This window comes from Oncorhynchus nerka, linkage group LG26 (genome assembly GCF_034236695.1).
Source record: "Oncorhynchus nerka isolate Pitt River linkage group LG26, Oner_Uvic_2.0, whole genome shotgun sequence".
NCBI lineage: Eukaryota > Metazoa > Chordata > Actinopteri > Salmoniformes > Salmonidae > Oncorhynchus > Oncorhynchus nerka.
Genome location: NC_088421.1, coordinates 17,815,934 through 17,833,153, shown reverse-complemented (window position 1 = coordinate 17,833,153; position 17,220 = coordinate 17,815,934). Strand labels below are relative to the sequence as shown.

Here is a 17,220-nt window from a genome sequence, read left to right as displayed (position 1 = left end):
GAAAAACTCTTAACTATGGACCCGCAGGTGTAGAGCTGTATTGATCACAGCTGGTATGTCTGGGGAGAATGAATGAGGCAGATCTGGGCTGTCAGGTCCTATCAGAGTCAGTGTGACTGCTGTAACTGCTCACCCTCTCATTAACCACCTGAATGGAGGGGTATCCCTACTGCTGTTATGATGACCCAGACTCTTTTGTTTACTGTTTCAAAAAAGAAGGTCCATATAGGTTCAAGTTCAATTGCATATTAAGATGTTTTTACATAGTGGGAGTATGCCCAAATTAGGTTGTATTATTTTCAAAATGAAGGGCCTCAGCAGACTTAGATGATCCCCTCATACACCATCCTACAGTTGAAATGTTGGCACTCGAGTTCACCTTATTTACCTCTTACAGGAATGTAATAATGGTCTCTGTCTGGATGTTTTCCTTATGTTTTCCTTGATGATTTGTCAGTGCGGCTCTGCTGCAGTCGTCCAGTCTAGCTTTTCATTTAGCAGCTTTAGCAGGTCCAGCAGCACGGCAGACAATGACTGGAGACTAACACCCCGGTGGTTTTATTTTCACTCCATCTGCAGTGTATATCCTCTGTAGATCTTTTATCTTTCATACCACTGGGTCTGTGTGGGTCTGTGTGAGAGTGTGTGTGCTAGCGAGTGTGGGTGCGCCATCAACTAGCAGGAATGTATTGGTACCGCCAAAGCTAAGATGGCTGCCAAATGCTAAAATGGCTGCCAGGATTCCACAGAGCGACAGCGTTAGTGAGGGAGAAGCAGAGAGAGTAGAGAGAAAAAGCGAGAGACTGAGACTCCATTCAGGGAGAGGGAAAAAGAGACTCCTTTTAGACCAAAGTGATATGGCGATTCTGTCCTTTTGTTTTGGTTTTCTCGTCTTTAGCGGTGGGGTGAATGGTGCGGCAGTTTGCTGGCACGTTCCGCAGGACTAGCCTCCCCAAGATGAGGATGCTGAGGGGCTTAGATGGAGCGGAGGGAGGGAGGGGCCTAGTAGTAGGGGTAATGGGGATACTTGGCCCACACTGCATTAAACCCTACAGTGCTGTGGGGGTAATTGGCTTGAATGGTATATATGATCCAACCATAAAGCTCTTCAAGGTTGCATTACGCAGCAGAGAAAGAATGGCACCAAGCGGGGCCAAACCAAACTAGCACAGGCCTCTCTGTGCACAGTCGTTAAGGTAAAGAGCTGAGTGAGACGCAGTCCCAATGACGCCTCGCCGACCCAGGCATCACATTTACACTCCTCAGCTTACACTAGTCATCAGCGTGGAGGGAGAGAGAGGCTGCAAGCTGGGGTTACATGGGAACTTCACCTGCCACACTGTGCCAACGGCCTGCACTCAAACAGGACTCCCTGTGTGTGTGTGTGTGTGTGTGTGTGTGTGTGTGTGTGTGTGTGTGTGTGTGTGTGTGTGTGTGTGTGTGTGTGCGTGCGTGCGTGCGTGCGTGCGTGCGTGCGTGCGTGCGTGCGTGCGTGCGTGCGTGCATGCATGTGTGTTCACTGTGGCTCCCTGGGATTGAGAGAGAGGGATGCTGAAGAAGAGAGTGGGGAGAGTAAGGGAGAGAGAGAAAAAAGAGAAAAGGAAGGAGTGCCAGAGATACAATGGGGCAAGAAATGTCACAAACACACAGTTGTTTCATCTCTCAAACTGGAACACTAAACCATTCCTCTTTGATACTTGATGCTCTCTGGAGAGAGTATTAGTAGTGATTCCTCTACTGTGAATGTCTGGTGTTTGATTTGCCATTTCATGACTCTAATGTTAAACCTTTAATCTAAGACCCAATTCTGCCTCTGGAAAGAAGGGGTTTTAAAATACCTTCCAAAGTGTTCCTATGCCGTCCTCCGCCCACTGCCCCCTCACCTTGGGTACCGTCCAGGCATCTGTCTCCTGCCTAACCTCCACCTCTCTCCACCATCTCTCTCTCTCTCGCTTTCTCTCTCTCTGTCTCTCTCTGTCTCTCTGTCTCTCTTCCACAGAATCCGGACAATCAGACAGCTCAAACCAGCAAGGAGACACAGACATCAAGCCACCGCCCAATGGTGAGTTCACAGTGTGAACATACACAATCATTTATACATGCGTATGTTTAAACACACACACACACACACACACACACACACACACACACACACACACACACACACACACACACACACACACACACACACACACACACACACACACACACACACACACACACACACACACACACACACACACACTAACACAGGCCAGTATAGAGTGTATAGTGTGTCCCAGTGGAGTTGCCTGGGTTTATTATAGTAAGGTGAGCTGATGTTGCTGGGCCTGGCTGTGAGTGTGGCATCCCACTCATAAATCACCCTGACGTTATTGGAAGATGGGAACCACATGGCCGTGCTGCCGACTGGAGCTCTGACCTCATACAGCCGGCCCCGCTGCGGTTAACCCAGGCTGAGGCAGGCTGAGGAGAGGGTGTGGAGTAGGAGCACCACTAACCATGGAGAACCTGGACATCCTACATTCTTAGAAAAAAGGTGCTATCTAGAACCTTAAAGGGTTCTTCGGCTGTCCCCATAGCAGAACCCTTTGAAGAACCTTTTTCTACCAGGTAGAACCCTTTTGGTACCAGGTAGAACCCTTTCTACAGAGGCTTCAACTGTACATGGAACTCAAAAGGGTTCTAGCTGGTACCAATAAGGGTTGGTGTATGGGTATAATACACATTATATGGGTGTGTATACACAATCCTTTACACCCGGCCAGGGACTTATAGACTGAGTGGACACTATAGACTCTACACTACAGCACTGTTTCTTAGTCATGCTCCTGGGGAGCCAACGGGGCACATTTTGACCTAGCACTACACACCTGATTCCACTAACTAAAGGTTTGATGATGAGTTTATTAGTCGAATCAGGTGTGTAGTGCTAGTTAAACACTACACTATAGCCTTAGATAGAGAGCCTTGGTCACTCTATACACTGCCCACGGCCTGTACACACAACATACACTAGGGCTCTTAGAAAACTTAAACACACAAATACAATCCAAAATCTATAGCAGTAATGACATCATACATGTTGCAACAAGCTCTGACATACTGGATGCCCACTGGACACCATGTAAACAGTGTGTCTGTGTGCATGGTGTGTATACAGCTTACACAGGGCACAATCTGTGGAGGACATTAAGGCCTCCTGCTGGACAGTGTTTTGACATGCTAGACTTGAAGCAGTACCTGTCCATAGGGCTTTTGATAAGTGTGTGATACGTCCAACCATAGCCATTTCCTATCTTATAGAAAACACATGCTAGTGCCTTCTACTGTGGTTTATCTGTTTTTCTATGCTCCCTCTGTGTGTGTGTGTGTGTGTGTGTGCGTGTGCGTGCGCACGTGCGAGTGAGCGTGTGTCCTAGCATCTTCTCATCATCCTCATTGCTCTCATCTCTGTTTTCCCAGGGCATTTGAGTTTCCAGGACTGCTTTGTGACTTCAGGGGTGTGGAACGTGGCCGAGCTGGTCCGAGTGTCACAGAGTGAGTCACTGCCTCTCCTCTCTGTCACTCTCACTGTCACTCTCACTACACACTCACCAGTACACACAAACCTCAAGGTTCTCACATGCATTTTCTTACTATACTCTCTGTTTGAAGAGTTGTGTAAGAGTCACATGTATCTGTGTGTGTGCTTCAGCTCCAGTGGCCACAGCGTCCGGCCCCAACTTCTCCCTGGCCGACCTGGAGAGTCCTGGCTACTACAATATCAACCAGGTGGCCCTGGGACGCCGCTCCATCACCTCCACCCCCTCCACCAGGTACACACACACATTACCTGATTATTTTGTAGCCTACTAATACTAGCTTCTGTACACTTCAGTCTATGCTGTCTAACCTTTGTGAATGCTTTCCTCACTCTGCTATGATTGCGTGATGGGACTTTTCTTCTCCTTCCTCTCTCTCCCCTCTCTTCTCTGTGAAATTTTCTTCATCTGGTGTTTTTTTTATACCTATCTGTCAAACTGTCTGTCTGTTTTTTCTGTCTCTTTTTTCCCCCTTTCCTCACTCACTCTCTCTCTCCTATCTCTCTCTCTCTCCTATTTCTCTCTCTCCTATCTCTCTCTCTCTCCTATCTCTCTCTCTCTCATATCTCTCTCTCTGTCTCACTATTTCTCTCTCTCTCACGCTGCAGGACTGAAATGGAGCTTTATGCAAGTCTCCCACGGAGGTAGTTATATTCACTCCACTATATTTCCCCTGACACTACTTTAATATAGACACATTCAGCCAGACGGACAGCCAAAAACACATACAATTCTTTATTTGGATCCACTTATGAAACATTGTGCATTTAAGGACCTATGTTTTTACAGGTCTCGTATGGACTTGAATCCAAGGAACACTCTCACTCACTGTACACACACTTACGCTCTACAATACTTTAGTCTAAGCTAGGGGTAGGCAACCCTGTTCCTGGAGTGCCACAGGTATTGCAGGATTTTGTTCCAACTAGGCACCACACTTGACCAACTGAGCTAATTGATCAGCTTGGTGATTGTCTAAATTCAACACACCTGGTCTTCCAGGTGGGTTAAATGAAAAGCAGGACCAGAGTTGCCTACCCCGGTCTAGGTATACAGTCTAATCTGAGGGACTGTAACAAACATGGCCATGTTCAGATAAAGGATGGTGAATAAAGCTTCTAGCCGCACTTATCTGTCTCTCAGCAGACTGTACTTTGTCTCCCAAGTAAATAATATTCCTGCCTCCACACCCATTAAGTCCCTTTCTCTCTCCAGCTCCAACAAGCGCAAGTCCATTGACGACAGTGAGATGGAGAGCCCGGTGGACGATGTCTTCTACTCGGGCCGCTCCCTGCGGCCGGCAGCAGCTCCCAGTCCAGTGGCTGGCCCAACGATGTGGACGCAGGTTAGATACCCCCATAACCCCCCCCCCCCACCCCCACCCCATCTAACACCCCCTGCTGTGTTTTATGGCACTGTATCCCCCTACTGTCTGTCAGACCTGTTTTCCTCCCTCTACCCTCACTCCTCTCCTCTCCTTCCCTCACCCTCCCCCTCATATCCACCTGCTCTGTAGGCCTGTGTTTACACCTTTTCTAAATACTTTCAGTGTGCTCTGCAGTAGTAGTATGTAGTAGTATACCAGTGTGTCTGGTGCTCGGCTCTGTGCTCAGTTAAAAAATTATTAGATTCAGGCTCCTAGATTGTATTTTTTTAACCTTTATTTAACCAGGCAAGTCAATTAAGAACAAATTGTTATTTACTATGACGGCCTAGCAAGAGGCACAAGGCCTCCAGTGGACGTCATGTTCTGTGGTTAGAGGTTCTTTGACTGGGTGATGTGTGTGATGTGACATGTGAATCACAGAGCCTGCTGACAGACTTGACTTGACTTTTTAAAATGGTTATTTAATTGAATTGAACCTATTCAACTAGGCAAGTCAGTTAAGGACAAATTCTTATTTACAATGATGGCCTACACCGGCTAAACCCGGACGTCCCCCTATGGGACTCCCAATCACTGCCGGTTGTGATACAGTCTAGACTTAAGCCTCTATGAAAAGCTTTGTATTAAAGATATAATGTGGATAGCTTTTGGCATAATATTTTCCAAGAAAATATCTCTACAACCCCCCCCCTTCTTGAAATCACAAATTCTCTCAAAGTTGTGACTCTACACAGACTCCCATAGACGCTCCATCCTCTAAGCTGCACCCCCCAAACCTCCCTGTCTCCTTATGGTTTTACCCTCCAACTCCTCTGTTCTATAATAGATCATGTTCATGAATTAATGTAAGGTGTGCATCCCTTTCCATCCCCAGCCCTCACAGAAGCCTCCTATTCTAATGGTGGCCAATGGGAAAGGTGGAGGGAGAGCAGTGAATGTATTTGTAAAATGTGTCTGCTTTAATGTGGCCTCTATATGGACGCAGTTAATTTACAAACACGTTATAACAACATAATATTCCTAATTGTGCCACTGTTCTTATTTCATTACATGTCAATCATCCTGTACTTAGCTCTCATGTCATCAACTGAGTGGATTGTGGTTAACGTTCCACCCTGCTAATTCCCCCTCCTCCGTGGTTAACTGTGCCCTTCTCTCCTGTTTGGACTTCCAGTGCAGCACCATTTGGCCAGTGTGCAAGAGAGGAAGATAAAGCATGAAAACGATGGCGTGCAGTTTCCTTACCATGGTTAGAAAACATTGCACTCATATATATGTATTATAATCTATACTGTACATTAACTCATGCCGTCCTCAACTTGTACTGTATGCATCTCTCTGTCTCTCTGCTTGTCTATTTTTCCATACTTCCTAGCGAGTGTTCTCTCCATCCCTCTCTCTGTTCCTCTCTCCATCCCTCTCCTCTCTGCTGCTATTGGGTTGTTCTTGTTTCTCTCCCAGATATCTGTTGTGGTTTGTGGAAGTACCAAAGCCTTTTGGTAACCCAGTAGCTTCACCAAGTCTATTACTACCTCTCAAACACTGTGTCCACTTACTAAGGTAGAGGGCTTGATTAGGGTTGTGTATTTTCTGATTCAGGCTGCCAAAAAACTGTAACCTATTGTGCATTTATTTAATTGATTTCAATGTTTAATTGATTTCAATGTTTAATTGATTTCAATTTCTTTTTTGCACTATTTTTGCATTCGCTCATTCAAAATTCAAATTTCAGTTCATTTACATTGCAAAAGAGTTTTGAATTGCAGTACTTGTAATTTAGTCAGCAACACATGCATCAGTGGTACAGCCCTGTGAGAGTGGGTAGAGATTCCAGAGTGAGGCTCTGTCTCCTGTTGAGTTGCTGTGAGATGCTTCACCCAGTCAGTTACTGAGGCGGTGCTGTTCTGTGCCCCCCCCCCCCCACCTGTCATAGCCTCCTTCAACAGGCAGGACAGGAAGAGGAATACAACACAAACAAACAAGACTAAATGCACTCAGGTGTGCCGTCAAGGCACAAGGCACCGTCTGTCTCTAAAATATTCCACATACACACACACAAACGTGTACAAACACACACAAACGTGTACACACACACACACACACACACACACACACACACACACACACACACACACACACACACACACACACACACACACACACACACACACACACACACACACACACACACACACACACACACACACACACACACACACACACACACACACACACACACACACAATCTGGAGAGTAACAGCGTTCCGGTCCAGATGGTGCTTCCATGTGTCTACAGCAATGGGAGCTACTGGGTTACAGCAGACATCTGTTCTGGTGGTGGTGGTGTAGGGGGGAAGAGGGGGAGAGGGTCTCAGCTCCCCTGCAAAGGTGATTCACTACCTGAATGGAAGGCTCTGAGGCATATGAGGTGATCATGTAATTCATCATTACTTTTGCTGTCTCCTGCTCTGCTGTCTCCGGTGCCTGCTGAGGGGACATTGATACGCCTCTATGCATTTTCATTGGTTGTTTCCTTCTCCTCTCTCACTTCATTACAAGCTCAGCCCATCACTGTACTGTAGTCAACGTATTGGTCTGAGATAGCTTGTGGAAGGAGATATGTGTAGTAGGGAACATTGTGTTTTTGATGATGTGTATGTGTGTTGATGGGAGTGAGCGGTATGTATATGTGTTTGTATGTCTGTGTTCCTCTTTCTGGTTGTGGGGCGGGGGGGTCACGGTCCTCTGACAGTTAGGGCTTTTTGTGGCAGCCAGCTTGTTAGCGTGGCGAGGCTGAAGGGTCATGGGAGCAGTTGATTGGCTGCCAGTCTGCACAAGCCATGTGCCAGGAGTTGGTCTGAGAAATAGTGCAGAACAATCGATCGTGCTCGCTCACGCAAACAAACGAGTGCAAGGAAACACACACACACACTCACTCAGAGAGAAACAGAAACTGGAAGAGAGCGATCAGAGTAACTTCTGTTAACTCTAACATGCAAATCTTTCCTTGGGCATCTTGGCCTTGTTCTCCAGCCCAGCTCTTCACCCAGACGTCACATTTGTTACGATAACTAAATGAAATCACAGAGTGCCCAATCCCCCTTTAGCCTTGGTGGTTATATTCAGCATGTCCACCCTGAACATTTGTCTCATATAGCCAGTAGCGTTTCACTGGGTGAGACACATTCCTATTTTAATGTCCCAATCCTCTTAAAGTGCCTGAGTGCCATGCTGTGTTTTTATCATCATTAATACCATGCCACCAAATGGATCATCACACTCCCCACTCCCACTTGGTGTCACACATTCCTGCCTAGCAGAACATACGTGCCCGCCTACCCATTTCTATACTTACCAATGCCCACGCAGGCCCAGCTGCAACGCTGCAGTCAGAAGCATTGTGGGTAATTGTTGTGATCAAATGTTTCCCGAAGTAACACTTCAAAAACGTATTTGAGAACGGCTGCCTCGTTAGAGTTTATATGCTCAGCTTGTAAAAGCTATTTCAGCATCTCCCAGGGCCGTACTGAAACGATCCCCTCTTTATTTCATGTGTTTGTTTTATTTGTGTGAATATGTGTCGTTTAGTCGTTTATGGGACTTCTTCCTAGTCAGGTTTTTTTTCTGTTTGTGAATTTGTTAAAAATTATTTTTGTGTGCGTGCGTGTGTGTATGCACAAAATGTCACAAACTGTGCAGTATATGTTTGTGACTCAGGGCATGCATGTAGAAAAATGTGTGTTTGAGTGCAAAATTATTTTTATTTCTTATTTTGTTAATTATTCTCTCCAATACTTGATTTCATTCTTTGAATATCGTGGCTCCCTGAGGTCAAACACACCACTTGGCAATGGTCACAAACCCTACAATTCTAAATTGCCTGTTCCGATTACCATACATCAAAATAATTTCCCTCAAACCCTGCCTCACGAGGCCTTGATCATAAAACAGTCTCTTTACTCTGCAGCTCTTACACATTTGGCCATGTTTCTGGGCCAGTTGGTAAGCCTGGCCTATACTTAGTGTGCCTGTTTTTACCAAACTGGGGAATAGTTCATAGTCCTGAAGCCTCAACTGACATTTATAGAAGTAGGAGGACACGTTGATATGTTGTTAAATATATGTGCAGGCTATGCCGTCACTCTTCCACTCCTTTACTTTCTCTCTCTCCCCTTTTCCATCCATCCTTCATTGGCATTGGGCCGTCTGCTTGCCACCCTGACTGAACAGCTTGTGTGTGTGTGTTCTGTATCTACCATATCTGTAGGAGATGCATTAAACACAAGGCAGCCGAGTCTCCCTCCCACCAGCCCAGAGTTACATACAACTGACAGACTGACTTACAAGCAGTAGGCCACTAAATTAAAGGACATATTGATATATCTGTTGGCAGCCTGCAGCTACAATATATCTGAATATAGCTACACAGTCAATGTGCCACTTAAACACATTCTGGCCAGTCAATGTGCCACAGAAACTAATTCTGGCCAGTCAATGTGCCACAGAAACACATTCTGGCCTAGCTGTGAAGCAGTCCAAAATCACATTCCTTGTAAACAGGCACGTTAACAAGTGCAGTCTGTAGGGTGTGTGGGAGGGAGTATGTATTCACAGTGTTGTCATATAGCTGGAGGTCCTGCTGTCTATAAGGGATGCTGGGTGCTGAGATCACTGCTGGTGTGGGATTGGTGGTGGGATGTTGTGGTTTTTTATTTGATTTTCCTATACCCTGAGACAAGCCCTACCAATGGTGAGTTTGGGAACTGGATGCTTGCTCATGGACTCCACGCAGAGGACCAGTTACCAGAGTAGAATGCCAGTGATCAGAATCCTGTCTTTCGCTCATATACTCCAATGGTGGCAGCAATTATAATGCCATTACATTTCCCAGCTCTCTCTCTCCCCTCTGACACTGTGCCCCAAGCCTTCCTCTGAACCCGCCCCCGCCCCCCACCCCCTCCCCCCACCCTGCGCCACTTCAAAACAACTCCCTCCCCCCTGGACCCCTACTTTACTCTACCCTGGTTCTGATATGCTACAGCACAGAGACCGTACACTAACAGAGAGATATGGAAAGAGAGAGGTTGATCCATCGGTGTAATCAATCGATGCATTGATTTTAGTAGATCACAATTATAAAATCCATTACATTTTTTTAAGTAGAAGTCTTGAGTCTAAATTTAAGTCTTCAGTTAATTTGATTTGATAGAGCAAATAGCCACCAGCCTGTTCATTAAACCCAAGTCTCTGTTCTGCCATTTTGTTGATCCCATTTTTGCCAGGACTCTCCTCGCCTGGTTCTCTTAAGAAGCCGGGGAAATTCGATTTCAGCGCCCTGTCGCAGCAGACGAGGTCGCCTCGCATGGCGTTCACCCACCACCCGCTGCCAATGCTGGCGGGAGTGAGACCAGGTGAGACCCCCCTGACAGCCCTCCCAACCCCCTGCCCATCCCCCATCCCCTGACCCAGACCCAGTGGAGGGGTGGCAGTGAGTGGTGTCCGTAGGGGAAGGCTCTGCTGTCCCACCCTGTGAGGGACAACGGCAGTAGAGTTATGTTTTTGAAAGAAACCTAAGGCACAGAATATACAGTGCATTCGGAAAGTATTCAGACCCCTTGACATTTTCCACATTTTGTTACATTACAGCCTTATTCTAAAATGGATTCAATTGTTTTCCCCCCTCAACAATCTACACACAATACCCCATGATGACAAATAAACAACTGTTTTTTAGAAATGTTTGCACATATAAAAAAACTGAAATATGACGTTAACATAAGTATTCAAACCCTTTACTCAGTGTTGAATCAAGTCTTCTTGGGTATGACGCTACAAGCTTGGTACACCTGTATTTGGGGAGTTTCTCCCATTCTCTGCAGATCTTCTCAAGCTCTTTCAGGTTGGATGGGGAGCGTGGCTGCACAGCTTCAAGTCCAGGCTCTGGCTGGGCCACTCAAGGACATTCAGAGCCTTGTCCCGAAGCCACTCCCGCGTTGTCTTGGCTGTGATTAGGGTCGTTGTCCTGTTGGAAGGCGTACCTTCACCCCAGTCTGAGGTCCTGAGCACTCTGGAGCAACGTTTTCATCAAGGATTTCTCTGTACTTTGCTCCGTTCATCTTTACCTCAATCCTGACTAGTCTCCCAGTCCCTGCCACTGAAAAACATCCCCACAGAATGATGCTGCTACCACCATGCTTCACCGTAGGGATGGTGCCAGGTTTCCTTCAGACGTGACGCTTGGCATTCAGGCCAAAGAGTTCAATCTTGGTTTAATCAGACCAGAGAATCTTATTTCCCAGCTGGCTGTCATGTGCCTTATACTGAGGAGTGGCTTCCGTCTGGCCACTCTACCATAAAGACTTGATTGGTGGAGTGCTGCAGAGATGGTTGTCCTTCTGGAAGTTTCTCCCATCTCCACAGAGGACTTTTGGAGCTATGTCAGAGTAACCATTGGGTTCTCGCTCACCTCCCGGACCAAGGCCCTTCTCCGCCGATTGCTCAGATTGGCGTGGCAGCCAGCTCTAGGAAGAGTCTTGGTGGTTCCAAACTTCTTCCATTTAAGAATGATGGAGGCCACTGTGTTCTTGGCGACCTTCAATGCTGTAGAAATGTTTTGGTACCCTTCCATAGATCTGTGCCTCGACACAATCCTGTCTCGGAGCTCTATGGACAATTCCTTCGACCTCATGGCTTGATTTTTGCTCTGACATGCACTGTCAACTGTGGGACCTTTTATAGACAGGTGTGTGCCTTTCCAAATCATGTCCAATCAATTGAATTTACCACAGGTGGACTCCAATCAAGATGTAGAAATATCTCAAGGATGATCAATGGAAACAGGATGCACCTGAGCTCAATTTCGAGTCTCATAGCAAAGGATCGCAGCAAAACCTCATAGGTATTTTTATTTATTTTTTGTAACTGTTTTTGTTTCTTCATTATGGGGTATTGTGTATAGATTGAAGAGGAAAATAAGGCTGTAACGTAACAAAATGTGGAAAAGGGGAAGGGGTCTGAATACTTTCCGAATGCAAATTAGGCTAGAGTATAACATACAGTTGTTCCTTCCTGCTCCCTGTAAAGAGATCAGTCTCTGTCAGTCTGTGGTTGGGTGCTTAGGTGACTGGGTGAAGAGCCTCCATTCTGTACCTCCATTTCTCTGACCACCACCTTCCCTGATCACCACCTCCCCGAGCCACACTGCCCCAACCCACAACTATAGTCTTACAACCGGTACATGTAGTTAGTTCACGAAGTGCACATGATTCATTGGCTTCAGAACATTATTATACAGAGCCTGATAGAAACTTGGTGTACAGCCCTACATTCTCATGAGTCCTGTATTTTTTAGAGAAGACATTTGTTCTTGTTCTGTTGAGTATTTCTCCTGGCTCACGGCTGACAATGTCTTGCCATTTTCCCTTAAAATGCTTTATGCTTATGCCGTTCACCATCAATTATTATAGTCATCTATCTCTTTCTTCTCCTCTCTTTCTTTTCTCTCTCTCTCTGACTGAGACGCCTATGGTCGGGGAACCCAGGGAGTGTGTGAAGAGCTTACTGTTATTGTATCTGGCAGTGGAACAGAGTCATTGTGTGAGCCAGTGGTTATTTCAACCCCCTGGGGTCATCGACAAAGATCTCATGATAAAATCAGATATCAACAGTTGCCACAGGGCTGTAACTGGGACATTTGCATTCTCAATTGTATCATCACTATGAACCAGCAGTTCTGAAGTCATTTCTTAAGAGCTCAAAGCAAGTCATTGTGAAGGGTGAACAGTTCACCACAGATAATGAGTATGTGAACTTATCTGAACTCCCAACTCAAAGCTAAAAGTTCCTAAATTGATCAGAAGCAGTGAGGTTGACCACCATGTAATGACATCTACCTCAGAGATGCTGAGATTGCCTCCCACACTCTTAGAAAAAAGGGTTCCAAAAGGGTTCATCACCTGTACCCATAGGAGAACCCTTTTTGGTTCCAGAGAGAACCCTTTTTGGTTCCACTATTGGTTCCACCTCTATTGAAAGGGTCCTACATGGTTATCCAATGGGGACAGGATAACCATGGGGACAGGATAACCATGGGGACAGGATAACAATGGGGACAGGATAACCATGGGGACAGGATAACCATGGGGACAGGATAACCATGGGGACAGGATAACCATGGGGACAGGATAACCATGGGGACAGGATAACCAAAAGTATCCTATGGGGACAGCCGAAGAAGCCTTTTAGATAGCACCTTTTTTTCTAAGAGTGTACTCTGCCTCTGGAGCAGTTAGGCAATGCTCCCTTGACAATACTGAATGGAGCACATGTATTTTGTCTCTTCAACAAAGTTATGTATGTCATTCCCATGCCTGTGTGAAAGTGTTTACTGCGTTGTTGTTGTTTTGTGTCGTAGATCCAGGGGGTATGGGGGTGGGGGGTTGGGGTATAGCCCCCCCCAGAGAGCTTGGCCCTAGCCCAGTCTCTAATGGGATTAAGGGGGACTAAAGGACCGGGGAGACGGCTCCACCGGGGTAGCATGGAGCCTGGCAGGGAGCGATGTGCTGCTTGGCTGGGGGGTACAGGGCCCTGTCTGGGGGTAACACACTGGAGTTGGCAGCCTCACGCGGGCAGCTGGAGGCCCTGCCGGGTGGGGCAACACTAAAAGGGGTAGACTGGCACACCAGAAGAAAAAGGGAGAGGGTGCGCCCCACTAATACAAATCAAGGAGATTTGGTAATGGATATACATCTGACAGAGAGGGCTTTGTGTCCCATTCAAACGTTCATTCACACCTCAGTCTCCATATTCAGCTCGGCTGGGTGACTTAAAGCGAGATATTTTCTCACCCGCTCATGCAGGCATAAAAGAGAGCTTCTGTATTCCCATACAGACCAGCAACACAGGGACATTTAAACCCCCCCACCTGCACACAACCAAATAGATATCATCCATGTGTAGACCACTAACACATGCACATAAACTCACACGTACAGTGTGAACATAAAGATTAGTCTTGTCATAGAGGATCGTTGGAAAGCAGCTTGCCTATTTAAATGCCAAATTGCTGTGGCGCCTGTGAATCACACCCACAAAACAGCACACAGACGCACAGGCATTAAGACATTCTAATTTAAGACAGTGCTCAATGATCTCTTTGTGCGTTTAATTTTTTTGTGTGGTTTGGGGACTGCTTTTGTAATGTAGACCGTTGCGTTTGTGTGCTTGTTTATGTGTAAGCATTTCCTGTAAAGCCTCATTCTTTCTTGTAATACATTTTCACCCTCAATCTATCATGATTTGACGAAATGAAACTCCTATTTGGACCGATGTCACTCAATGTGCCTGTCCCTTGGTCTTAAGATGTGGCCCCTGTTGACTGTTAAACTAAAAGCCCAGTGAGTGTTCACTGCTGAACTGCATGTCTCGCTGTTAATCTCTGTTGATCTCTTATTCACTCTCCCTCCTTTCATCTATCTAACTAACGTATGTCTCTTCTCAGGGAGCCCCCGTGCCTCAGCCTCTGCCCTGCACTTCCCCTCCCCCTCCATCATCCAGCAGTCCAGCCCGTACTTCACCCACCCCACCATTCGCTACCACCACCATCCTGGACAGGACCCCCTGAAGGAATTTGTGCAGTTTGTCTGCGCTGATGGTTCGGGACAGTCTGGCGGCCAGGTAAGGTTTGATGTAAGAGGAGAGTTCAGGGGCTGAGTGACACCAACCACTAATATAATCACACATGGGCACAACAAAAGACAAATGAAGGCAGTAAGAATAGAATTCCACGATCTAATGTGTGGCCATGCAAACGACACAAGCATGACTAAATGAAGTGGTGATTATTAACACTGTATAGATATGTACTGTGTTTCCCTGTGTAAACACTACACTGAGTACAGTACTGAGATAGAGACCACAGGTTTGTTTGTGTTTCATCACTGCGGACACCATTTGCTGTTAAGTATAGATACAGTATGATGATAGAGGAGTGAAACTGTAACAGTGAAAAACATGAAAACCTTTAAGTTATGTAGTATGCAAGGTAAGGAAACAGGGTTGACTTTCTGATTCTATCTTTTTTTTTTACTTTAACCAATTGCCAAACTTTTGCACCAGTGAGGAGGAGAAAGCAAAATACTACTATTGACAATTTCCTGTTGGTCCAGGGTTTTCTGTACTTAATCTTTTTTCCTTGTCCTGTGCTCTTCCAGACCCTAAGGTTCCCTTTTTTCTTTTGCTCCGCCCACCCCCTCAGATTATGTAATCATCAGCACGAAAGCCTACAATCACAGCACATTTCAATCAAGCATACATGTTCTGTCTTCCGTTTTTATTGTAATTATTATTTTGCGTGTTGTTGGTGTCATGTTTTCTTAGTGGAGTATTTTTCCCATGTTTTGATTTGTTGCCATGTTATGGACAAACCCCACCACCAATTGTGCTCTCACCCCACTCACCCCTCCACCATGGACCACCCCAGAACTCCCCTCTGCTCCAAATCCCCTATCAACCCCTGTGGTGATTATTATTTTGTACACCTCCATAAATGACGCAATGCACATACATCATTCGTTTGGCTGTTGTTTCCAACACCCCCACCTCTCCCACCACCCATCATGGATATTTTTTGGACCTGGTCTCTGGAGCTGCGTCCTCTCATGCCGTGTGCGGGTTGTCACATGTCGCCCTCCTGACCCTGTTTGTGTTGTCCGCAGCCAAACGGGAGCGGCCAGAGCAAAATGCCGGGCTCCTTCTTGCTGCCTCCACCTCCCCCAGTGGCCCGCCCAGTGCCCCTCCCCATGTCCGACTCTAAATCCAGCAGCACGCCTCCCGACGGCGGACTGACCTCGCCCACATCTCCGTGTAAGTGATCCCACAGACCAAGTCAGAACCAAAACCAAAATCACCCAATAATTATTTATTTTTTACTGGAGCTGCCCCTCTGTATCTTAGGGCCCTGGCCATCCATCCTCTGCCCACTCCCATAGTAAATACCCCCTCCCCCCCCCAACAGCCAGCTCACCTCTCACCTCCTTCACCGTCTGGGATCATACTGACCCTAGAGTTATGACAGAAGCCTGTCACCATTCTCCTCTGATGACCCTTTTGTGGTGTCCTCCAGGGCTCTATATTAGGCCCATCCTCTTTCTCTTAGAACACCCATCCTGAGCACTGCCTTGAATGACACTAACCCTTCCTCGATACCCCTGTGCCTCTGCGCTCACAGATGTTGATGCAGAAGATTGCCATCCTGGTTTTCCTCCATTTATATGTTTTATTTAACTCATTTGGCCAGCCCCCGAGATGTCATTTGAGATCGGAAGTAGTCTAAAATAGAAATAGAGTTTTCATTTCCTTTTTGTCAATTGCTCACTCTAAATCACTTATTTATTTTTTTACTAGTGGCACATATTTAGGGCAGTTTATGTGGACTCCAAAACATCATGCTCCAGTTATTCTGCCATTTCCCCAAAAAATGTCCAAACATGAAAATAATATTTGGAGTTATATTTTACTTTTTAGTTTAATTGATTTTTTTTTTTTAAATCTGAGTTGGTGGTGTTGTTGCTTTGAAGGTCAGACATGGAGTTCTGCTTATGTATGTGCAGTTTTAGACTGAAGGGGTGTGTCCATTAGAAGGGTGTGTCTAGATATGGGGCGTGTCTGCCAAAACGCTTCTCACCTATGACAGAAGGGGCACTGGACGGAGCACTTTTTTTTTCTTTTTTTCCCTTCTCTTTTTTATATTTCAGATTTTTGTATTATTTTGTTTTGTTTTATACATTTTTTTCAACCCCCTCAATCAATGTCTCAAAGTCTTTTATGTATTTTATCTATGTTACTGATTCTCAAACACGAGGGTTCCAAAAGGGTTCTGCATCTGTCCCCATAAAAATACACTTTTTGGTTTCAGCTAGAACCCTTTTGGGTTCCATGTAGATCCCTCTCTGGAAAGGGTTCTACTCCATGTAGAAAAGATTTCTACCTGGAAACAAAAGGGCTTCTTAAAAGGGTTCTAGATAGCACCTTTTTTTCTCAAAGTGTACTTAACGTTTGTGTATGCTGCTAAATAATACAGACTTACACACACTACACACACACACACTACAGCAATTTTCCAGTATCAGATTCTTCACATGTTAGAAGGGTTTGTAATAACAACCTTTGTGTTGCAGTCCATATTGACCTCCAACTTCCCTAAATTTGCTTCAACCTTTAACCCCAATGGGACCAGGGTTATAGTTTGGA

General features: G+C 45.9%; 1 protein-coding gene across 1 annotated transcript in view; it reads left to right on the top strand.

The window, feature by feature from the left end:
• Positions 1–17,220, top strand: part of LOC115123096 (nuclear factor 1 X-type-like) — a 143,140-nt gene that overhangs the window by 117,828 nt on the left and 8,092 nt on the right. Inside the window, 10 exon segments of the mRNA XM_065010186.1 lie at positions 2,000–2,062; positions 3,466–3,540; positions 3,698–3,818; positions 4,193–4,228; positions 4,800–4,875; positions 4,878–4,929; positions 6,146–6,220; positions 10,254–10,382; positions 14,471–14,646; positions 15,687–15,834. Of these exon segments, the coding sequence (XP_064866258.1) occupies positions 2,000–2,062; positions 3,466–3,540; positions 3,698–3,818; positions 4,193–4,228; positions 4,800–4,875; positions 4,878–4,929; positions 6,146–6,220; positions 10,254–10,382; positions 14,471–14,646; positions 15,687–15,834 (951 nt within the window).